General features: G+C 40.2%; 1 protein-coding gene across 3 annotated transcripts in view; it reads left to right on the plus strand.

The window, feature by feature from the left end:
• Window positions 1-3,343: 3,343 nt before the first annotated feature.
• Window positions 3,344-24,938, plus strand: part of LOC122656479 — a 30,486-nt gene continuing 8,891 nt past the window's right edge. Inside the window, exons 1-6 of one of the 3 annotated variants that reach the window (XM_043851011.1) lie at window positions 3,344-3,379; window positions 3,486-3,616; window positions 4,902-4,971; window positions 5,084-5,243; window positions 6,477-6,558; window positions 7,433-7,649. In XM_043851011.1, the coding sequence (XP_043706946.1) occupies window positions 3,524-3,616; window positions 4,902-4,971; window positions 5,084-5,243; window positions 6,477-6,558; window positions 7,433-7,649 (622 nt within the window). In that variant the 5' untranslated portion in view covers window positions 3,344-3,379; window positions 3,486-3,523. Of the gene's footprint in view, window positions 3,380-3,449; window positions 3,617-4,901; window positions 4,972-5,083; window positions 5,244-6,476; window positions 6,559-7,432; window positions 7,650-24,938 lie in introns of those variants that run through there. The other 2 variants (XM_043851013.1, XM_043851014.1) reach the window with 2 other exon arrangements.

Consider the following 24,938-nt stretch of genomic DNA (forward strand, 5'->3'; position numbering starts at 1 on the left):
GTCGCCATGTCATGCCTCCAAACCCAGAAGGGAGTAGGGACGCAACACCCCATTAAGGGAAATTGGTGATCCTATCTTTCTACTAAATTCCATAAAACTGAAATAGATAGCTGCTGATCCAAGAGAGAGATAACCCCAGGCTTACTTAGCCCCAATCTCCAGATCACCCACAAGTTAGGAACCATACCAACCCTCTCATTATGAATAACATCAGCAACATAACCTAGCTTATTAAAAAATAGGGTAGGGAAACGAATCACCTCAATCTTCAGTTCAGCTATACACAACATCCAGGGAAAACTTTATCAAGATAGACTCCAACGCCTCCTAAGCAGCGCTCTTCTTAACTCCTCTAATATTCCAAAAAAGAGCTTTCATTGGATAACTACAGATTTGGAAGCTAAACGGTCAGACCGTTTGTGAGCCGAAACCTCCACCTCACGCGCCTTCTTCCCTTTGCGCTGCTTCAATTGAGCCTGCATACCAGCCTGCTCCGCAACTACCATGGCCAAATCAGTCTGAGTGACCCCATCCGCATGAACCACCACCATACCATCAATGAGAGTCGTAGGTGCAAGGGAGTCCACCACATGAGCCTCCCCAATCGGAAGCCGAACCTCAATGGAACCACCCCTAGCACGCCCACCAAGCGCATCCCCAGCAGGCCTCACCGAACTAGAGCCACGATTGTTCACAACCCGGCCATGACCCATAGCCTACCACCTTGACCCCGATCCATGCCCAGATTCATGGGCCATATCCACACCCACAACCACAATTTGAGAAGGAAATCTCCCTAAGGGAGAAACGTGGTCAGCACTCCTAAAAGGATCTGCCACTTCATCAAGAATCCCAAGAGGATATTGAGTTGGAGTAAGGATAGCATTACTTTCCAAAGGAGGGCGCACAATCAGGGCATGATTATCTCCCTCCCCTACCAAAGCCGCACACTCCTCATCCTCCCCAAAATGGGAAGAACTTTCCTGATTTGCATCGCCACCTTCACCACCACTCGTGGAACCTGACCCAAACCAGTTTGTGAGACTGGTGACTGCATTGACATTGAAGTCCGGTCACCATCTTTGAAACCAAATGATCTAAGATCCAATCTTAATCAGACTTCTCCGCCAGATCAAAGACATGTTCGACTCCGAAGAGAATCAAAAAATAATAAAACCTTTTCCAATCGGGATCGTGTACACTGACTCTTTCAGTCTCCACGAGTCCCTGATCGCAGAATGCAACTGAGCAAAAGACACTTGCTGCAGATTAAGCCGACCTATTAGAGCAAATTTGAACCTTTGAATCTGTGCTTCGTAAGCTCCTTGAGAGATCTTCACTCGAGTAACACCCCCTTCATCAATAGGACTTGGAAGAGTTGCCATGTCCGGGAAAACAACCTTCCCAACTGCATCTGCAAAAGACTTCCCACTCCCAATGGCAGGTGGAACCACCGTCGAGTCCCCAACCCGAGTAGCCACACCCCTCTCACTCGGAGGATGCTGATCATCCTCATCATCTGCATCTTCAAACGACTCCACCTCCTTCTGAAGCACCCCCGCAAGACTCCCACTCGCCATCCCTCCTCTCTCTCGTGCACCACCAACTATCACCATCATTAGATAAGGGAGAAAATATGATAGCAGAGAGATATTCCATTGATTAGAAAAGCACAAGTGACTTACCAGGTCCCGCGCTAATTAAATTAAGAGAATGGGGAATTGAGAAGTCCTTAATAGACGGGATCCAGGGATCATCCCAAAATAAAGAATTCTTCCCATTGCTTATTTTTCTCAAGATCATGCTTTGAAGGACAAGGAGGGAGTTGGCAGTGCTTTTAAGTCCTTATAAAGGGGGAGAGGAGTTTTTTTTTCCCTTTCAATTTCTAATTATATCTATAATGGGTAAATTTCATGGACACCCCCTGTAGGTTAGTCAAATGGCATGGACACCTCAAAAACTATCAAAATATCAACCTTCCCCTTGATGTTAAGCATAGGTAGCAACCAAAGTTGAAATGTCCATTTTAACCCCTTAGTTATTTAAATTAAAACCTCTGATTCCATCTTCTTGCCTCTTCATACTGTTGGAGAACTACATCATTGCGATCTTGGGCGACTATCACTTGCACAACTCCAACTCTAGCGACAATCAATTGCGGCAACTCCATCTCCGGCGACCATCACCTGTGGATTATGGGAAAAAAACATATTGAGACCCAATTGAATCGAAAAAAGTGTTTGGCGGGGGTGACACAAGTAGTTCATCTTTATCACAAGGAGCAATCCAGAGCTTCAACTTCGACGATATAGTGATAGAGCGGAAATATGTTTCCTTTCTTAGAAGCTTCTGCGAACTTCTCTATATCGTTGTGAGCTTGATGAATTGAAGCACAAAATCACATCAAAGAAAACTAAATTCAATGATCAAAAGCTTTCATTGAACCGAGATTTCAGAAAAGCATAAAACCCCGAATCCATTACGATCGAAAGTTGAGAGAGAAAGTAAGAAAAAGAATGATTTCAGAGAAACCTAAAGCTGAAGCAATGGGAGTATAGCATTTCAAAGTGTGGAAACACGAGTGGGAGCTTGCTGAGCTTCTAGTAGAGAACGAAACCAGAGGAGTTAAATGGGTACTTGACGGAACGAAAGGGGACAAAAGGGTCAGTGTATCCATCTTCAGAGAATTCATTAGAGAGACTGGGATAACAAATTACTACTCTGTTTTTGGATTCAGTAAGTGTCGTTTTGATGTTGGTTCTTCTCTGGAGCCGAAGGAGTTCCTTGTAAACACTAAGGCGGTGTGGGATTCTTGCCATGTTTTCGGTCCGTAATGTCTATTTCTGGATTACTCAGTTTCGGAAACCCTTATAGTCAAACATTTCTTCATTTAGAGTGAAGAATTTCCCCTGATTATGGAAAACACATACCGATCTTGTTGTTTTTGCGTCTTCCGCCTTCAGAGGATGGAAATCGAAGAAAGAATGGTGTCGATTGCAGAAGCTCCCTTCCTTGTCCTTGCTTCTTCCGCCTTCCAACCATCGAAGACGATGATGAGAATGATGTTTGTATTTGGGGTTTAACCTTAAGGGTATTATGGGAAGTTTATCCTGTGGTAAGGGTACTTTCGCCATTAAAAAAGTGTTAACAATCACTTAACTGTACAAACCTAATGGAGTGGACTAAGTTGAAATAAAGTCATATTATAAGAGATGTCTGATATTTTGATAGTTTTTGGGGTGTCTGTGCCATTCGACTAACCTACAGGGAGTGTCCATGAAATTTACCCATCTATAAATAGTTCATTGACCATGCATTTACTCGTGAAAGTGGTTGATTCGGACCATATACTCGAAATTCCAACTGTTGCAACCTGCGAGTAATCTCTCTCTCTCTCTCTCTCTCTCTCTCATATTCAGATTCTTCAGTTTCAAAAAAAAATATTTTGTTTTTGTTTTATTGCTAATCTTGAAACCCATTTGCAGCGTGTTTCGTAAAGAAGCTTCCTTATTTCAAGGAAGATATGGTCTCCAGGTGTTCAGTTTTTTCAAATGAGGTTCAGTTCATCCCTAGTTTTGGTGGAATTCGATACCTTGCTGAAAATCGTTCCTTTAAGGTAACCCAAAATTGAAACTAAGAATTGACGAAGCGAGAAAGTAGAATCCATTCATTAGGTCTTTTTCTTCCTTATTATATATTTTTCCTTAGAGTAAGAATTAAAGTTACAAGTTTGAATAATTTGGCTCAATCAGGGAGGTTAAATCTAGACATCACAGTTTATGGGGAGATTTGCATTCCTTTTTTAAGTCATAATTGAGTAATGTCATTGAAGAAGTACTGTTCTTAAACTTGTGGAATTCGTACCTATTGAAGTTTAATAATAATGAGTTGGTATTAAATCCAAGATAACTCTTTTTTTTTTTTTTTCCGTGTTGAGGATTATATTACAGCTTGTTAACCTAAATTTGGGTGACAGTTCATTAGAAACAATCATAAATGTGAATCTTCTAAACTAGTTCAAGCTAAGTACCTTAGTGATTTCAACCCTTCTTATTTTTCAGAGGTGGTTTGATGAGGATCTTTTTAAAATAATTAAAGGGAGAAGTTTTCACCTTTTTAATCTAGGATACCAATTAATTATCAAATTAAAAAAAAAAATCAATAATCTTTTTTGGTCTGGATTTCCTAATGCTATACCAAAAGAACTTGAGGCAAGGAAATCAAATTGATCATCTTACTCTTGGATAGCCAATTGTTCTTCAACAAAAAACTTAATGTATGTTATGCCCATATGTGTAGCCAATTTCCGGTCCCAATATAGCTTAGTTTTAGACTTTTAGTTCCTTAGGATTTGGTGTTAGATTGATCTCACTCTTGGATAAATGCATGCATGAAATAGCCTTACCTGCATCCCGGTAAAGCAGAAATGTGACATCTGGTTCTAGGCTCCCAATATTTCTGGTATGCAACTGAATGACACATTTGTGGGCAAGACTTAACCTTTTTGACCTCTTGATTCTTCCTGGTTTTTAATTAAATAGTTTAAAATTTTGAACTATTAATTTTGTGGGTTAACAATAACTTGATCCGTGGAACTGCTAAACTCTTTTGGAGTGAAATATTCTGTAATTTAAATTATCTTCTTATTCATATTGGTAATTTAAAGGGTCTTTCAAGGCGCCACTATACCTAGCAAAGTATGATGCTTCACTATTTGCCACTTGGTAGTACATGGGTTAGATGCTTGTCTGGTCGCCACTCATAAGGATGTATCCATATACTGCCAGGTGGCAAATAGTGAAGCGTTATACTCCAGTAAACATAGTGACGTAAAAATTTTCCCTATTTTAAAATGTCTTGCACGCCCTGAAATCTTCTCACATAAACTGGCAAATGTGTAGGCGTGGTTTTTAGATCAGTTTGGAGTTCTTCATGATGGTAAACAACCTTATCCAGGTGCCGTTTCAACTTGTAAGTTTTGAGTTGCTATTTGCATTTGTTTAAGCTTCTAGAATTAGGTTGCTCTTCAGTTGCGTTGTATTAAGATGCTTATAATTGGTTAACTGTATTTTCTGGGTAATAGTAGAAAAACTTGCAAGCAATGGAGCCAAGATGGTGATAATTAGTAATTCATCGAGACGTGCATCAGTTACCATGGAGAAATTGAAGAGCCTTGGGTTTGATCCTTCATTGTTCCTGGGGGCAATCACTAGTGGAGAATTAACGCATCAATACCTGCAAAGGTCATAACTGCCATATCTTCTGTAAACAAGGATTAAGATCTTTTATGATGTTAGGGCATCTGTGTTGTCTAATACTATTATGGAATATGGAGATATACAAGTCGCAATTTGTACTGTTGATTCATCCTGCAAATCACTCAACAATAAATCTGCAGTATTAGGACCTGATCATCTATACTCAACTAGGTTCAGAATTAGCTCTGAAGGACCTTGACCTTAGTTACAAAAAAACTATATTTTCCTCTTCTCTTATGGTTTTAGTACTAGTTAAGGCATTAAAGTTGCGTTGTGCCATTCGTGCTAAAAAACATCAGTCTAGTATGTGCCTTGTTAGGAACTTAGGACAGATATATTCTTTTTATTGGAGAATTACACCCATATGAGGATATAATGAAGCACTTGGGATTCATTAATTTGTATTTTTGACTTGGAGATTTGTTGATCCTATTGAAGGTTGGGAAATATTTGACTTGGTTTTCTTTTTCTTCCCTACAGAAATAGAGAATGTGCTCCTTCCTCTTTGTAGACTACAGAAACAAATCATAGTTAATTTATCCAAATTATGGTTTTACCCGAGTATTAGTTAGGTCACAAACAGTAACTTATGCATATCAATAAGTGACTTGTTTATATTGAAATATCGAAGCCAAAACATGTATTCAGTGAACAAGAGTAATCCCTCATTGCTTACAATTGTCTGAAGTAAATGTGATTGTTTTAAGGAGGTATCTTGGCTGTGGACCCTTGAAACTCAGAGAAATCTCATGTTTCCTGTTCTGGGGTCTGCATCTGGTGGAGATTGATGTATGGTAAGATTGACTCTTAAGATCGTAGGAAAAATTCAATCCCAATAGGATCTTTAAGCTGTTCTGCACAAGTCATTAACTTTCCCTGACAGGTCTAAAAGAAAAAAGAAATGTTATATGTTAGTAACATCCCTTTGAGCCAATCTCTAGTATGGAATATCTATTTCTGGGATTCATTAAGTGGTCGGTTGTATCCTTCTGGCATGTGCACCTCATGTACAATATTTCTCTGAGAATAAGATGCATGGTCTTCATCACCCTGGTATTTCTCGTGTGGATGTAACAAACATACTGGTTTGGGTTTTGGGAACATCCATTTTATTTATTCACATTTTCTTGAAGAAAAATCATGGTATTGTTATCGGTTTTTTTATGCATTGATTGGAATCTGAAACTGTGATGGGGTTGTCGATTTTGATGCAAATAGGAGGGATGATGCATGGTTTGCAGCATTGGGAAGGGCTTGCATTCACATGACATGGAGTAATCGAGGTGCAATATCTCTAGAGGTATGTAAGAGTTGGAGTGGTTTAAAGAGATCATCTCTGCATCTTTATTTTACATTTTGGGGATATCCATGAGTCAAAAATCTCTACCAAAATTTGTTTACAAAATGCAAGCTTCATATGACCATAAAGTTGACTGAACATATGTTTATGAATAATTGTTATTTAAGAGTATCACTCTCTCCAATTTACCTTTCTAGAGACTTGTCCTCTGTTCTGTCAGTGTCTGCAATTCCAGTGTATATCTACAAGCTTCTTGCCTGTCTGCATGAGGTTGTCTTTGTCACCCTTTCTATCTTTTCCTTCAGAGCTTATGAGTTTCCTAAATTGTTGGAACCTTTCCGTTGAAATTGAAGGAGGACCATTGTCCTCCCTTAAGTTTTCTTACCTGTAACTCAAAATACTTCTTTCTGAAACATGAATGAAGATTGACACTAATGGTATGCTAGTAATTAAATGTAATTGAAGCATAATTAGCTGTTACGAATGGAATGGCTATTTGTGAATCCAGATGTACATGATATTTCCAGTTTGAAAGAAGTGCAATGTTTAATCGTCATGTGCATTGGAGATATAATCTTTCTATTCCTATATGTGGACTGAATTCTAACAAAAAATGGTGAACAAAAGTCTCTCCTGCTGAAAGTAATCCAACAGACCCAAAATACCTATCCTATGACTTTTGATACTTTAGTGAACCCTGGCAAAACATCTAGACACGATCTTACTTACAGAAGTTTCCAAATGTCAATTCTAATTGCTGACCACATGATTGTAGTTCATTAATTCTGTATCAATTTATTTAACTACTTCAAAATATGTAGGGAATTTCAGTATGCTGTAGCTGTCAAATTTCCTATATAATTCCTCGTTTCAGGGTCTAGGTTTGCAAGTTGTGGAGAATGCTGAAATTGCGGACTTTGTTCTGGTCCATGGAACTGAAGCACTTGGTCTTTCGTCTGGTGCAACACTTCCTATGAAACTCGAAGATCTTGAAAAAATATTGGAGCATTGTGCTGCAAAGAAGCTTCCTATGATTGTTGCAAATCCAGATTATGTGACTGTTGAGGCTAGGGCTTTGAGTGTTATGCCTGGTAAGGATTCTGACCTAATAGAAATGATCTGACTGGATAATTACTTAAATTTAAAATATGATTCCTATGCTCCTAAGTGCATCTGTATACCTGGCTCAGGATCCCACTGATTCATGATGGTCAATTGTTCAGTTACCTTTTCAATGGCACCTACCCTGAACTCTGGGAGGAACCAGAACTTATAACCTCCTGTGCATAGCTTTTATTTTGGTTAATGGTCCTCCCTATTTGATAACTTAGTGTTCACCTCATAGCAACTGTATATGGATGCTGCCACAAGCCTTATACTAAACCGGGTGGGAAACCATGCATAGCAACTGTCCATGAGTATGAAGCCAGTCTAAGGTAGACAGTTGGGTTATGTCTATGTTTGTAGTTTTTTCTGAAGGATTGGAAAGAGCCCAATAACAACTAAACCTTATCCCAACTAAATGGGGTCAGCTACATGGATTCATGTTGTTAGCAGAACAATTAGAGATGTAATGCTTGAATGATCTTATGATCAACCCAAGCCTCTTATATAATGAAAGAATAAATTACATAGAACACAAATAACCCTACTATAGCCGACCCTATTAAAGAGTCCGTCCTATACATAAAAATAAACTCCAAATGACCAGAATACCCCCACGGTATTCTGGTGTACATAATTCAACACTCCCCCACGAGTTGAAGCAAAGATGTCAAACATGCCCAACTTGACTAGAATGGGATGAAACAATCGGCCAGCCAGTCTCTTAGTGAAGATATCAGCTAGCTGGTCACCAGATTTCACAAATGGAACACAAACCAGTCCTTCCAACTTCTCCTTGATAAAATGCTTCTCAATCTCAACATGTTTGGTACGATCATGCTGTAGCGGATTATGAGCAATGTTGGTCGCTGCCTTGTTGTTACAATACAATATTATAGGAAGACGAACAGGAACACCAAGGTCTTGTAGTAGACCCTTAAGCCATAATAGCTCATAAATACCTTGTACCATAGCACAGAATTCTGCTTCAATACTAGAATGAGCGACTGCATTCTGCTTCTTGCTGTGACAAGTGACAAGATTCCCACCTACAAAAATACAATACCCAAAGATAGACTTTCTGTCAAGAGAACTAGCACAATCAACAACTGTATAGGCCTCTATCCACAGGTGATCATGAGGAGACATAAGAATCCCTTTCCCTGAAATTTCAAGTAACGAAGAATATGAAGAACAAACTCCATATGAGAAGAGTAAGGGTCATGTATAAACTGATTCACATGACTCATCGCTATAGCAATGTCAAGATATGTATGTGAAAGATAAATCAGCTTCCCTACCAAACCATGATATCAACTCTTATCAACAGGTTCACCCTCCTTCTCCTTGAGCCGCACATTAGTATCCTTAGGTGTATTAGAAGGATGACATCCTAATAACCCAGTCTTAGACAATAAATCCAGGATATACTTCCTTTGAGAGAGAAAGATGCCCTTTGAAGATCGGACAACTTCAATTCCAAGGAAGTACCTTAGTTTTCCCAGATCCTTAATTTCGAACTCCTGTCCAAGAAACCTCTTCAGCTGACTGACCTCATTACCATCATTTCTAGTTACCACAATGTCATCAACATAGACTATGAAAATGTTGATCTTATCACCCACCCTTTTGATAAACAGAGTATAATCAACATTACTCTATTTATATCCCATAGAAATCATAGCCTTGTGAAACCTGCCAAACCACGCTCGAGGTGACTGCTTCAGTCCATAAAGTGCATGCTTCAATTTGCAAACTTTGCCCTAGGTTTTGTCACATGAGAAACCTGGTGGAATATCCATGCATACCTCCTCATCGAGTTCTCCATGGAGGAAGGCATTCTTCACATCCAACTGTTGCAGATCCCATCCCAGATTTACAACACTAGACAACAATACTCTGACAGTGTTTAGTTTGGCAACTGGAGCAATGGTCTCCTGATAATCAATTCCATATGTCTGAGTGAACCCCTTGTAATGCAGACTCGGGGTCAAATAACCCTTTATCGGGTTGCTTGTGGACCCACCCAAGCAAAGGAGCACCTAAATTCAAAGTTGATGGCAAAATAGTAAATAGTTTGAAGATTTGTAAGACCAATGGCAGAACTGTAATTAATCTGAGATGGTAAAGGAGTGGCCGAACTGTAATTTAATGGAGTCGACTAGAAAAGAGAAAAGTGAATAGGCTAATAACGTGTTAATGGGAGGGGTGTTCTTGGAATTAGACAAATAAATGGGATAAACAGAATAGCATTAGAAAATATGGGGATTTTATGCAAATAATATGAGTTTTCCTCACTTGCAATTTTAAAGACTTATTATGTCGTTTTCAACCTTGCAATAACACGATAGAAAGAGTTTCTGGAATAAAATTGCAGTGCCAAGGTCTGCCGATTCCAATGAGAATTAGCCATAAAATTCTGCTTGCAATCGATCAGTGAAATCTGAAATCAGGGACTGATATTGAAGATGATTCCAGTGGAGAAACCAGATCTGCTTTATCTTCAACAAGGGCTTTAGGAAGAGAGCTCCTGGAGTTGAAGTCGCTTCTGGTAGGCAAGTATAAACCCCAAACCTGAGATTGAACAGAGGGAAGTTCAATCGGTTTTTGCAAAGGCCTGACGGTACTGTACTGCTGAACAGGGTTCCATGAGTAAAGGGTGAAGATACTCAGAGAAGAAGAAGGAGATGATGAAGATGAAGAAAATCAGGAGAGACTAGGGAGGTACACACACCCAATGGCAGCCATTGGTTAAACTCAAAATAAAATTTATTCAAAATTCTCTAATCTGAATCATATGCTGGTTACAAGAATATATTTAAAGACTCAACAATCCTATTCCTACCATGAAATTGAAATTGACTTCGACTCTACTCTGGACTCTAAAATTGAAACAGATTCTTGCTACTAATGACTCTAACAAGATAATAAAAATAAAAAAGGAAAATTACATTATTATCCCTTATTAAACCTGCGCCTAATTGCATCAACTCTCCTGGTCTTAAAAGAACTTGACTCCATCGAGTTAGGTTGTGAACCCAAGATGCTTTGTAATTATTTCGACGATGAGGTGGCACATATCTTGAGGTAGACGATCGAACTGCAACTCCATGAGCAGGGAGGAGAAAGTGATCCATAGCTGGAGGAGGAGAAAACTGTTGTCGCCACGGCATATCCTTCAATGCATGAGAAAACATTAGAAATGTACACCCTCCTTGCCTTACTTTGATAGTGTTTCGTGCACCGTCATAGAGAATACTAGCATGCCGTTGCCAAGGTCACCCTAGAAGAATGTCGCAATGCGCCAACAAGGTGACTAAGCAAGGCACATGGTACTGTAATGGCCCAAACTGTAGCTGCATTCAAACTATTGCAGTGGCCTCTTCTCGAGCTGTAGGTCCAAAACCTCGCACATGAATGTTCTTGAAAATTTGTTTCTATGGAAGGTTTTGTGCTCGAACAAAATCGACAGAGATGGAATTTGCTTTTGCCTAGTATCTACAATTGTATGAACATCTGGAGAACTAGTCGTACAGAAGAATACCCTTCTACCTGAAGAGGGGAGCTTTATCAACAAGTCCATTTGCGAATGATGTAAGGCTGGCGGAGTGAGCTTCAACTTCATCATCATCATAAGTATTATCATTCTCATCCAAAGGGTAAGGGTATAAGTTTACATCATCAACATCATCCTTCGCTGTTGGTTGTTTCTATGCTACATTTATGGGGCAAGTTCTGGGAACATTTGTTGCCAAAATGACCCTTTTCGCCACAATTACGGGACACAATGTTCTTCACCGAATCATTGCCTTTGTTAGATTCCGGCTTCTTTTCTTCCACTCTGCGGGGTTCATGCTTCTTTTCTTCGATCCATGGCAGGGGTTTATAAGCTGAAGGAGTCTTGAGCATATCCTTCAGATAACTATACTTTTCTTCAGCTGTCTTGGCATGAGCTGCAGCCAAATCAACGGACCTGAATTCAATGTTAGCCAACTCTAATCGAATCTCAGTATTAACCTGCTGATATATCTCATAACCCGCTATCGATTTGTCTCCTGAAGTCGGCACCTTGAAGATAATTTGTGGAACTCTAGAGTATAAGTATCCACATCCTTGCTGCCTTGCTGAAAATTGAACAATTTGTGAAACAATTCCTTCTAATAATTAGGAAGAACAAATTTCTCGTTCAAAATCTGTTTCCTGACCTCCCAATTGGTAATGGGTCCAAGTCGTCTAATAAGCCTCAAGTGTAATACATCATCTCACCATGAACATGCATACCTGATAAATTTGGTGAGGATTAGTTCACACTTCTTCTCATCCGGAAAGGATTTATAAGCAAAGACCCTTTCAACCTTGGTAAGCCAATCAAGAAATTCCTCTGGCCCCTTCTCACCACTAAACTCTTGAACCTAAATAGTCCCATAGTTGTCATCTTGACCTCTTTGATTTCTTCTTCGACTCTCTTTCCTCTCGATTTCTTCTTCCTATTTGATTTCTTCTTCCTCGATTTCTTCTTCCTCTTCAATTTCTTTCGATTTCTTCTTGATTTCTTCCTGCTTCTTTCCTCTTGATTTCTTCTTCTGTCTTCTTTCCCTCTTGATTTCTTTCGATTTCTTCTTTCCCTCTTGATTTCTTCTTCGATTTCTGAATTTTCTTCTTAAAACTTGAGAAACAAAGAAAAAATAAAACATGCTGAGTATACATCTATTAACACATTAAAAATGAGAAAATAAAAATAAAACATGGTCGACATGCTGCCATGGCGCCATGGCGGCGCATGTCGATATTCGCGGACACCCTCCGACTTGGATCCGGACCCGACAACTATGCATAGTCCCTATCAGAAAATTATCGGGTGATGTCCTTGGGTATAATTGGATCAGGTTGTCTTTGAGGTGTACCTTCAATCTGTAAGGTATGAAACTGAGGAAGTGGTTTAGACGTTCCCACTTCAACTTGTTTGTCGATTCTCCTCATAAAAGCAAACATCTCTTCCATAAATTTGTCAAGTTTAGCCTCATTCCTTTCAAATCTAGCCTCAAGCTTGGCTTCACCTCTCTCAATTCTAGCCTCATTCTTTTGTAGATTCTCAACCAATTCCCGATATAATTTGTACAACTCAATGTTGGTGATGTGGCCACCCGCCATGGTTAGTAACTGCCCGAAATTTGGCTCCAATACCAATTAATGCAGACTCAGGTTCGAATAACCCTTTATCGGGTTGCCTGTGAACCCACCCAAGCAAAGGAGCACTTAAATTCAAAGTTGATGGCAAAATAGTACATAGTTTGAAGATTTGTAAGAGTAATGGCAGAACAGTAATTAATTTGAAGTTGTAAAGGAGTGGCAGAACTGTAATTTAATGGAGTCAACTAGAAAAGATAAAAGTGAATGGGCTAATAACGTGTTATGGGAGGGGTATTCTTGGAATTAGACAAATAAATGGGATAAAACAGAAAATATGGGGGGGGTTATGTAAATAATATGAGTTGTCCTTACTTGCAATTTTAAAGACTTATTATGTCGTCTTCAACTTTGCAATAACACGATAGAAAGAGAGGCGGTGAACTGGAGTTGTTCCTGCAGAGGGAACTCCCTCATATGAAGATCATTCTTCTTGCAATTTCTGGAATAAAATTGCAGTGCCAAGGTCTGCCGATCGCAATGAGAATTAGCCACAAAATTCTGCTTGCAATCGATCAATGAAATCTGAAATCAGAGACTGATATTTAAGATGATTCCAGTGGATAAACCAGATCTGTTTCTATCTTCAACAGGGGTTTTAGGATGAGAGCTCCTGGAGTTGAAGTAGCTTCTGGTAGGCAAGTATAAACCCCACACCTGAGATTGAACAGAGGGAAGTTCAATCGGTTTTTGCAAGGGCCTGACAGTACTGCTGAACAGGGTTCCGTGAGTAAAGGGTGAAGACACTCAGAGAAGAAGAAGAAGATGAAGAAAATTAGGAGAAGGAAGGGAGGTACGCACACCCAATGGCAGCCATCGGTTAAAACCCAAAATAAAATTTATTCAAAATTCTCTAATCTAATAATACGCTGGTTACAAGAATATTTATAGACTCAACAATCCTATTCCTACCATAAAATTGAAATTGACTTCGACTCTACTCTGGACTCTAAAATTGAAACAAATTCTTGCTCCTAACGACTCTAACAAGATAGCAAAAATAAAAAGAAGGACAATTACATTATTATCCCTAATTAAACCTATGCCTAATTGCATCACCTTGGCCACAAGTCGTGCCTTATATCTATCCACACTACCATTCACTTTCTGCTTTACCATAAATACCCACTTACATCCAACTGGTCTTTTCCCTAGAAAAAGAACCACAAGCTCCCATGTATCATTTTTTTGTAAGGCTTTCATTTCTTCCATCATTGCTGCCTTCCACTTTCGATCTGTTAAAGCTTCCTGCCAATTCAGAGGAATATGAACAAAAGAAAGAGAAGAAACAAATGGACAAAAAAATGGAGAAGGAGAGTCATAAGAGACAACATGGGATATGGGGTGCTGAGTATAAGCCCTAGTACCTTCACTAAGAGCAATAGGTAACTCAGGAGAAGGGGTCTTACCAGATGGAGAAGTCGGCTCTAGATCCAAGGTTGGTAACTGGATGGGTACTGGTGCTACAGTGGATTGAAGCTACTTGCTTCTGGTACGACTTTTCTGATAGACTTTAAGATTAGAATCATCAATTCTCCTCTGAAACTCACCAATGGTTTTCTGAACTGGAGTGGACTCCCCTTGAACAGAAACATCATCATCACCATTATCCATAGTCTCCCTCTATATAGGATCCCCTTCACCCGAGACAGTGAGAGGGGCAGCTGTAGGTGGGGTAGCAATAGGTGGAGCAGGAGGATCAATGTGAACAATAGGGGCAGACTCAGGTTGGGCATACTGAAGAGGAGCCTCAACAGTCAACACATCTTCACTAAAGTTCTCCCTCTAAAGAGGTGGTGATGAATAATAGGAAAGGGCCTCATGGAAAATAACATCCATTCTCACCAAAGTACGTTTAGTGGGAGGATAGTAACACTTGCATCCTTTATGGGTTGCAGAGTATCCAAAAAAAAATGCAACGGAGCCCGCGGGGCTCAAGTTTACCAAAGGACCAAGTATCCCTAGCATAACACACACAGCCAAAGACCTTAGGGGGAACTACAAAGGAGAAGGAGCCATGTAAAAGTTCAGCTGGGGTACGAGAGTCAAGGACCCAAGTAGCCATCCTATTAATGAGGTATGTTGTAGTGAGGACAACATCCCCCCAATATTGGGCAGGAACATGACGGGCAAACATAAGGTGGCCCTAGCCACTTCCAATAAGGGGCGATTTTTTCTTTGGGCCACTCCATTCTGGGCTGGTGTAACTGGTCTAGTGAATAATCCCATAGGCAGTTAGGTATTTTTGGAACTGACCTTCCATATATTCTTTTCCATTGCCACTTCTCAAGATTTTGAGGGTGGCATTGAACTAGGTCTAAACCAATTTATGAAAATGCTGAAATTACGAAAAAACTTCACTTTTTTGTGCATCATATACACCCATGTATTCCTAGAGTAACAATTAATAAAGGAAACAAACCAATGATGGGCAGAAAGCAAAGACTTATGACTAGGACCTTAGTCCCACCTTACACATCAGTATGAACCAGATTAAAAAGAGAGACTTTTTTTATTAGAAATTGAATAAGTTGAACGAGTCTGTTTGGCCAGAACACAAGCCTCGCAAAAAAAAATCATCCTTATTACATTGCTTAACTAATACTGGAAATAAAAGAAATAAATTTCCTAAGGGGGGTGACCTAATCAAGAATGCCAATGCTGTAATTCAGAGGAGACCGAGGAATTCAGATATAGTTGAGAAGGTAATGCAGCCGGAGGACAACCATCATCAAGCAAGTACAATCGACCATGCACTCTACCACATCCAATCGTTTTCTCCGTTACCAGATCCTGAAAACACAATGGGACGGAAGAAAGTTACTTTGCTATTCAAATCTCTAGTAAGACTACTAATGGAAAGAAGATTAGTAGTGAAGTTAGGAATATGCAAAACGGAAGATAAAGTAATGGAAAGGGAGCAGTGGATGGAGCCCTTTCCAGAAACAGATGAAAGGGAACCATCGGCTACTCTGACTTTGTCTTGGCCAGAAGTGGGAGAATATTTGTGGAAAAGGTTAGAGGATCAGTCATATTATCAATGGCACCAGAGTCTATAATCTATGGACTGGAAACTGCCGATGCACAGTGACCCACAAACGAAATACCTGAACGGGCAAAATTGGAACCTGATGGGGTGGAAGAATTGGCAGGAGTCGATGTGGTAGATGCAGCAGAAGCCTTTAACATACGATGAAAAGCCCGGAGTTCTTCCTGGGAGAAACCAAGTTCAGAAGTGGAAGCAGTGGTAACAACTTCAGTGTGATTAGCCTTGTTTTTAGATTTTCCATGACCACGTTTAGCCTCAAAATCAGTAGGTTTCCCATGGAGTTTCCCGCAGGTAGCTTTGGTATGATAGGGTTTGTTGCAATGTTCACATTTCACAACCTCCTTGGTAGAATCAGCAGCAGTGCGGGGAGGCCCATCAGATACATAGAACCAGATCCGGTTTGGAGGGCAGATCTCTCAGTAGAGAAATGCAACATAGCAGCTTGGCGGCTCTCTTCAGTATGAACCAAGGCATGTGACTGCTCCATGATGGAAAAGGAGACCTGCTAAGTACTTGAACACGAATCTGTTCGTATCCAACATTCAAACCAACAAGAAAATCATGTACCTTTATTTTATCCACATTCTTGAAATAGGCAGCAATGTCGGTTGCATTGGTAGGCTGTGATGGAACCGCTTCCTCTAAAAGGCCGACCTTGTAGGAAAGGGAGGAAACAATATATATGTCATACAGGAGCTCTAACACGGCGGACTATCCAAAGGGGGACACGGGTGGATAAATAATTCAACACCTGTCCGCTCCTAGGGGGACTCGATACCGTGACCCCTGCCTGCTCTGATACCATGATGGAACTACTTCCTCTAAAAGGCCGACTTTGTAGGAAAGGGAGGAAACAACATGTATATCATACAGGAGCTCTAACATGGCGGACTATCCAAAGGGGGACACGGGTGGATAAATAATTCAACAGGCTGATAATCAGAATAATGGTCCAGTTGTTGCCATAAACTCCTAAGGCAGCATAGTATTGGGAGATGGTTAGGTCCTTCGTGTAGTGTTATGAAGCTTCTTACATATTTCATATACCTGAGCATCATTCCCCACCTACCTGTAGGTTTCCTTTACAGCAGTCCATATTTGGGTGGCTATATCAAGGAATAAATAAAAACTAGAAAGCTCCGGTTGCATGGAGTGCAGCAAAAAAGACATGACTATAGCATTATTGGAAACCCATCAATCCTGAAGAGGACCATCATTAGCTGGCTTCTCAGTAGTTCCAGTGAGATGTCCAATAAGACCATGACCAGCAATAGTCAGATATGTAGATCTGGACCACATCAGGTAATTAGTACCATTGAGTTTAATGGCAGCCGTGAAATGGAGATAGTCATTCCTTGTATGTCCTTCAACTCCGGAGGTAGCAGTAGTAAGATCAGACATTATCACACAATCTAATCACCAAAAAATCCAGTAGCAGATTGGTGCAGGTAGAAAACACCAAAATTCAGATCAATATCTGGGAAAAATAGACTCTGAAAAGGAGGCTGAAATTAAGGTCGAGTGCTCCTTTAGGAAGGGCAGAACTTCCCCAAAAAAATCAGCTCCTTCTAAAATGTGCTTCCCCAAAATCGATGTGTTAGGGTTTTGCAAAACCCTGATAGTTGAGATCGATATTGGGTGAAAAAATTCTGTTGGTGATGGAAAATGAAAATAGATGCTGTCCACACTCCACAATGCCTGATATGGGTCTCTAACAAGGGAGTACTCGATCTCCAATAGAAGAACTTCGAGCTCCAAAAAAAAAGGAAGACTCCAAAAATCGCAGAAGAGAAATAGCAGCTATTGATCAAAAAACTTCTAAATCATTGAGGTAAGGTGGAGGGCAGCAACTATATCAATTGATTACCTCATTAGTGCTGCCCTTTGAGAAGGGTGAGAACCAAGGGAAGAAAGTGTTAGTTATTAGACTAAATGTATAAGGGTAGTTCTGTCATTGTCTTATCATTAGACATGGCCAAGGTTTAATATTTCGCGATATCTCGGTATCTCGGGCCTACCGAGATACCCGAAATATCGCGAAATATGACCGAAATATTGCAATTTTTCTGCAATATTTCGGGGGGTCCATCTCGGGGGGTATTTGGCCATATCTAGGCCTGAAACTTCATGGACAGCCTTATTTAAGCTTAATAAACACATTTAAACCATAAAATTGTAAAAATGTGAATTCAAATTGGTGTTTTGGGCTTGCACCCTTGATTGACATACGGTCACTGACCCTAATGTATAAATAGTTAAATACATATAGATTAGGCAGTTAATATTTAATAATAGTATTTAACTTCATCACATATCAAGTTAAAGCCAATACACATTGATGAGTACTATGATTCTCATAAACTCCATAATATTCAATAATTCGCTTAAATCCTTAAAGGCAATACACTTAAGTGTCAAAGTTAGTAAGTCACAAGACTCGCAACTCGCAAGTCACAACTCACAAGTTCATAGATCAATGAAATCACAACTTTAGTTACAAATTACAAGTGCTAAACTGCTAATAGTAGTTGCTGTGCCTCCCTGGATCAATCCCGCTCATGCCTCGCTGGAGTCGACGTCCATTGCTCTTTGTTTGAAGGACATATGTGGACCACGGTATAGAATCGGAGACGAAACGAGTGTAGTCATCCACAAGTGTCACGTAAATGGAATCATCAACATACTGTAGGTAACCTATCCTAGGATATAAGCTAGGGTTACTTAAAATACTTAATGTAGATGCACTTCAATTGACACTTTTAGATTATTAATACACTTGTATAGTTTTTTAACAGTTTTCCCCCAACTCTTATATTTTTCACATAATTAAAACCAATTTTTTATATATAATGTTAATATAAGTATTGACCTAACACAACAAAACCAAAAATTAGTAAACATAATATACATATAATGCATTTCAAAACATATAGAAATAACTTTCATATTTTTTCATTATTTTTTAAACTTAAAACTCATATTTTTCCTTATTTATTTCTGTTTTTTTATTTTATTTTTTATATATTTTTCTTAATTTCTGAAAATTAAAATAATTATTTAAGAGCAGAAAAATAAATCCGACACCGTGAAGCCGTAGATCGGCCGTTGGTGTCTAATATATATTTAATTCATTACCATCTAAGTCATATTACCCCTAATTATTTCATATTTTAATTGTAGAAAAATGAATTTTTAAAACCAGAAAATTAAAAAAAAAAAATACATATGGAAAAAAAATTTCGACTCCGTGAGGCTATAGATCGGCCTCCGGTGTCTAACATATATTAATATCATCACCATCCAACAAAATTTGTACATAGTCTTTTCAAAAAAATAGTTTTAGAGGAATAGGATTTACCTTAAATAGTGGAAAAAGGCTTGGATGATGAGCTTAGATGACCCTCCGATCAGTTTACCGGCGAAAATCCGACAACAATGTGCTTGAACAATGGTTAGAGTGTTGGATGAGAGCTTGGAAGAGTGGAAGAATAGGCAAAAGACTGAAATTCCTTAGCAAATGCAGCTCTCAGTCGAAATATGGACCGAAATCTGCGAAATATTGTATTAAAGCCCCCCTTCACGTGACACTTTAACCCAAAATACCATATTTCGTCGATATCCGAGATATCGTCGATATCTCACGAGATATCGACGAAATATGGTATTTTTTCATTTCGACCTGATTTTGCATCTCGGTAAACTCGAGATATACGAAATTAAGCGATATTTCGGCGAAATATCACGAGATTTTAAACCATGGACATGGCTAAGTTGTATGTTTTGTTATTTCTTCTTTATTTCTATTTACCTCCCTAGGGAGGTCCATGTAATTCTTAGAAGTGCTTAATGAAGTAAATAGGTGTGTTGAGTAATACTCAACACACAATTGATTTTCCCATCCTCTTCTTTTCTTCTTCTCTTCTCCTCTTCTCTTCTCTCCTCCTCCTTCTTGCTGTAAATCTCTTCTCTCTTACTAGATTCGATCTATCTTTAAGTTCCAACTTGGTATCAGAGCAAGGCAATCTGGTTTGAGAGTCGACTAAGCTTGGCTGTCTTGTTCTTCACCTCTATTTGGAACCCTAAGAGGACAAAGGGTTCTATTAAAGGCTGTACTATGTGAAGTATACACATACTACACTCTTTGGTGGTTTATTCTTCAAACCAACACACCATGGATGGAGTTTAGTGGCTGTTTATGAAGATTGAAGCTCTTCCAGCCACCCAGTTTTTTCCGCCAGCTGAAGAAGTGGTTCCCCTATTTCTCCCTCATCTTCCCGTCTTTTGGGAAGGGGTTTGCTGCTTGTGGATTGCCTAGAGGTACTCTTTTAAACCCCCAACCACTTGGTTGAAAAGAGGAGCAGTTTGAGGAGCATAGCTCCAAACTGTGATGCTCTCAAGGTACTGCCAGCTCTGTTTTTTTTGTCTCTAGTTTGATCCTTTTTTGAAGCTAAGTATATTGGATGTGTGTGTTAAGAATAGTGTTATCAGGGGTATATATGTACATAACCCCTCTTTTATGTATTCTATGTGTCATTTGTATAAGGCTAAGGGCCTGTGTGTAATTTTACATTCTTTTCAATATAAGCTTGTTTGTCTCTAGTTTAGAGACATAACAGATTTTCCCCAAATCGTGTTTGAACTCTTGGCTCTCTTGGAGCCTTTTTTCTTCCTTCTTCATCTACTCTAAAACCTAACATGGTATCAGAGCTGTTTGTTCTTGGAGTTTGAAGGTGTTTGAAGGTTGCTTGGAAGGCTAGGGTTAGGTTTCATCTCTTGGTTCTTGCTGGTATTTGAAGGTAACCTTAGGGTATCTTCACAAAGCTGTTTCTCACTTGTTTGGCATCCAAATGGAGAGCAACCAGATGCTCTAGCTTCGTGAGGAAGTCCTCTTTCTTCTCATTGGATCATCTCCAGGCTATTGGAAGCATCAAAGGGTAGAATCTGCATTTCGGCCTGACCTATTCTGCACCTTTTTCCGCCAGCCTGGGTTCTAGAACTGACAAAGCTCATCAGTAGAGCTTTGTTTGCCGTTTTTTCTGGGCCACTTAGCATCGTTTTTTGATAAGGGAGGTTTGTCTTTGTCACTCCGCTGCTGTTTGATGATTGTTTGAGGTTCTACAACCTTTTTTTCAGCTTTCTTGTCTCTGTTTGTCTCTGTTTTTTACTGCTGTGTTTGAGGAGAAGTTGTTGTGGTTAAAGTGCTGTTGTTTGGACCTATCAAGTGTTTGATTTGAGGTCAAAATGGGTGAAAAAAATGTTGAAACAGCCTTGCCTATACCTGCAGACCCAACTGTTGCATCACCCCCAGCCCCTTTATATGAGAACCCAAATGTGCAGCTCCCCATTGTCAAGTTGGACAATTCCAATTACCTGGATTGATCCCGATCCATGAAATTGATTCTTCGGTGTAGGGGGAAGATGGGGTACATAAATGGCAGCATCAAGGCCCCCCTTCCTACCGAACAAGGGTACTCCAAATGGGACACTGAGAATTCTCTTGTGATGGCTTGGCTTCTTTTCTCAATGAAGCCTGAGATTGGAAGGAGGTTTATGGGCAAGGAGACTGCCAAAGACATTTGGGATAGTGTGGCCCGTATCTTTGATCGAGTTGGTGACTCTACAAAGGTGTACCAACTTCTCCAACAGATTGTTAGCCTGTGCCAGGGTGATAGAAGCTCTCTGACTACTATAGTCTTATTGTGGGCCAGTGGAAGGAGTATGATCACTATAGAGATCTTCAGTTGTGTCCTGATGATGAGCTCAAGGTGCACCGGTTGTTTGAGAAAGAGAGGGTCATATTTCTTCTTGGCGGCCTTAATTCTGAATTTGAGTCTCTTAGGGTACAAATCCTTGGCCGACCAAGTCTTCCCTCACTGGAGGAGGTGTGTGGATATCTACAGAGTAAGGAGACCCGTAGGGGTGCCATGGGGACTACTCCCAACCTCATTGTTGAGTGTTCTGTTCTTGTTTCTTCCACCCCTCAGGACTCTACTAAGGGAGCTGATAAGGGGGCTGCTAAGGGATCTACGAAGGGCCGATTTTTATGTGACCATTGTGGTAAATCTAGGCATACAAAGGATTTTTGTTGGGATCTCCATGGGAAGCCCCCTCCTGGTTCCTCTGGGGGATTGAAGGGACAGCGGAAGAAGGGGCCTAAGGCTCATGTTGGGCTCATGTTGGGGTCATTGAAGCTGATTCATGTTCTCTTTCCAAAGAAGACATTGCTGCATTTCGCCGAGTTGTAGCCCACTTGGATGGGTCCTCTGCTACTCCTACTTCCACTGCACTACAAGCCTCCTCCTCCTCCAGCACCACACCTTGGGTCATTGACTCGGGTGCCACGGATCATATGACTAGTAGGTCTCAGCTGTATAATTCCTATTCTGTTTGTTCTGGGAAAGATAAGGTAAAAATTGTTGATGGTTCCTTCTCGTCCATTTCTGGTAAGGGAGATATCCAGGTTACCCCTTTTTTACCTTTGAAGTCTGTCTTTCATGTTCCCGACTTTGCCACTAACCTTCTTTCAGTTAGCCAATGGACTAAATCTTTAAACTGCTTTGTCACCTTCTTCCCTACCCATTGTCTTTTTAAGGATTTGGTGACGAGGAAGGTGATTGGCAGTGGTCGTGAGACTAATGGCTTATATGTTTTGGAGACTGGTGCTTCCCCTGTTATGCAAGCTCAATCCTATGTTTGTGGGCAAGAAGGTGGACGTACTCAGGAGGATATTTTGCTTTGGCATCGTCGTTTGGGACACCCTTCCTTTTCTGTTATGAGGAAACTGTTACCTCATTTATTTACTTCTTTTCTTGTCACTCATGTTTTTCATTGTGAGCCTTGTCTATTTGCCAAAAGTTGTAAAACGGTTTATGCATCTAATAGTAAATTGGTAATAGATCTACTTCACCGTTTCATCTTATCCATACTGATGTTTGGGGACCTTCCCCTGTTACCTCTTTGCGTGGCTTCTGCTACTTTGTTTCTTTCATTGATGACTATTCTCGGGTTACTTGTGTTTACCTATTGAAACACAAAAGTGATGTCTATGTTGCATTTAAAAATGTTTGTGAGTTAGTGTATACCCAATTTCAAACTCGGATCCAAATTGTTCGTTCTGACAAAGGTGGGGAGTATATGTATAGTGGCTTGGAAACCTTTTTTTTGGACCATGGCATTATTCATCAGGTGGCCTGTGTCGATACCCCACAACAAAATGGGGTGGCGGAAAGAAAAAATTGCCATCTCCTTGAAGTGGCTAGGTCTCTTTGGTTTACCATGCATGTTCCAAAAACTTTTTGGTCTGATGCCCTACTAACTGCTATCTTTCTTATTAATCATATGCCGTCCAGTGTCTTGAACTTCAAAGTTCCTCTTAATGTCTTACCCTCACGTTCTTCTTCCTTCTCTCTTCCATCAAGGGTGTTTGGTTGTATTTGCTATGTACATATTAGCAAATCTGCCCACACTAAATTGGATCCTAAGGCTCTAAAGTGCATCTTTCTTGGGTATTCCTCCACCTCCAAAGGGTATAAATGCTATCATCCTCCTACTCGTCGGTGGCTTCTCTCCAAAGATGTCCATTTCTTTGAAACCATACCGTATTTTCAGTCACCTCTTCAGGGGGAGTGTTCATCTCTTGGTGGTGGTGTTGAGGGTGAAGAGGTTCCCGAGTTTGTTTCATTTCTTTTCTCCTCTCTTGGCCCTATTTCCCCTTTTCAGATTGACAAGGGAAAGAAAAATTCTGTGGATACTATTGTTGAGGGGGAGCCTCCTAGTGCACAGGTGAACAGAGAACAGGGGGAGCTACTGGTGTATACGAAGGACAGGAGAAATCCTTCTTCATGGCTTCCTATAAAGAAGACCTGCCAAAATCCTTCTTCGTCTCCTCATCCTGAGCCTCCATCCATCGAGACAGGTATACCTCCCTCTACTTCTACATCCTCAGACTTAGATCTTCCTATTGCTCACCGTATGGGAACTCGGGCATGTACTAATCCCATTGCCAAGTTTGTTTCCTATTATTCTATCTCCCTTACAGGTATAACCTTCACTGTAGCTATCTCATCCATATCTATTCCCAAGAATGTAGCAGAGGCTATGGCAGATCCAAAATGGAGAGAAGCAATGAACACAAAGATGTTGGCTCTTGAGAAGAATCACACTTGGGACCTTGTTGAACTCCCTAAAGGGAGAATCCCTGTTGGATGCAGATGGGTATTCACAGTCAAGTTCAAGTCTGATGGTACTGTGGAGAGGTATAAGGCAAGATTTGTCGCCAAGGGTTATACACAGGTGTATGGCATTGACTATCAGGAAACCTTTGCTCCAGTGGCCAAGCATAACTCCATCCGTGTACTTCTCTTAATGGCTGCAAATGTTGATTGGCCATTGTACCAGCTTGATGTGAAGAATGCATTTCTCCATGGTGATTTAGAAGAAGAGGTATGTATGCATCCTCCTCCTGGGTTCAAACATACTGGTGACAATAGGAAAGTGTGTGTCTTAGGAAGGCGCTTTATGGTCTCAAACAGTCTCCTAAGGCCTGGTTTGAGAGATTTAGACAAGCCCTCCTACAAAATGGATTTACTCAAAGTCAAGCTGATCACACATTGTTTATACAAAGAAAGGGCAATACTATTACAACTCTCATTGTTTATGTTGATGACATTGTGGTCACGGAAAACAGTGAAGCTGAAATCTCAAAGCTTAAGCTTTATTTGGCTCGGCAGTTTGAGATCAAAGATCTCGATCCATTGAAGTATTTTCTGGGGATTGAAGTTTCAAGATCCAAGCAAGGGATCAATGTTTGCCAAAGGAAGTTTGTTCTTGATCTACTTACAGAGACAAGCTATTTAGGATGCAAACCAATCTCCTCCCCTATTGAGCAGAACCACAAACTAGGGAAAGATTGTGGTGAACCTCTTGTGGATGCTGAAAAATATCAGAGATTAGTAGGCAAGCTAATCTATCTTTCCCTCACCAGACCTGACATAACCTATGCTGTTGGAGTGGTGAGTCAGTTTATGCATGCACCTAAGAT

This window comes from Telopea speciosissima, chromosome 3 (genome assembly GCF_018873765.1).
Source record: "Telopea speciosissima isolate NSW1024214 ecotype Mountain lineage chromosome 3, Tspe_v1, whole genome shotgun sequence".
In the NCBI taxonomy this organism is placed as follows: Eukaryota; Viridiplantae; Streptophyta; class Magnoliopsida; order Proteales; family Proteaceae; genus Telopea; species Telopea speciosissima.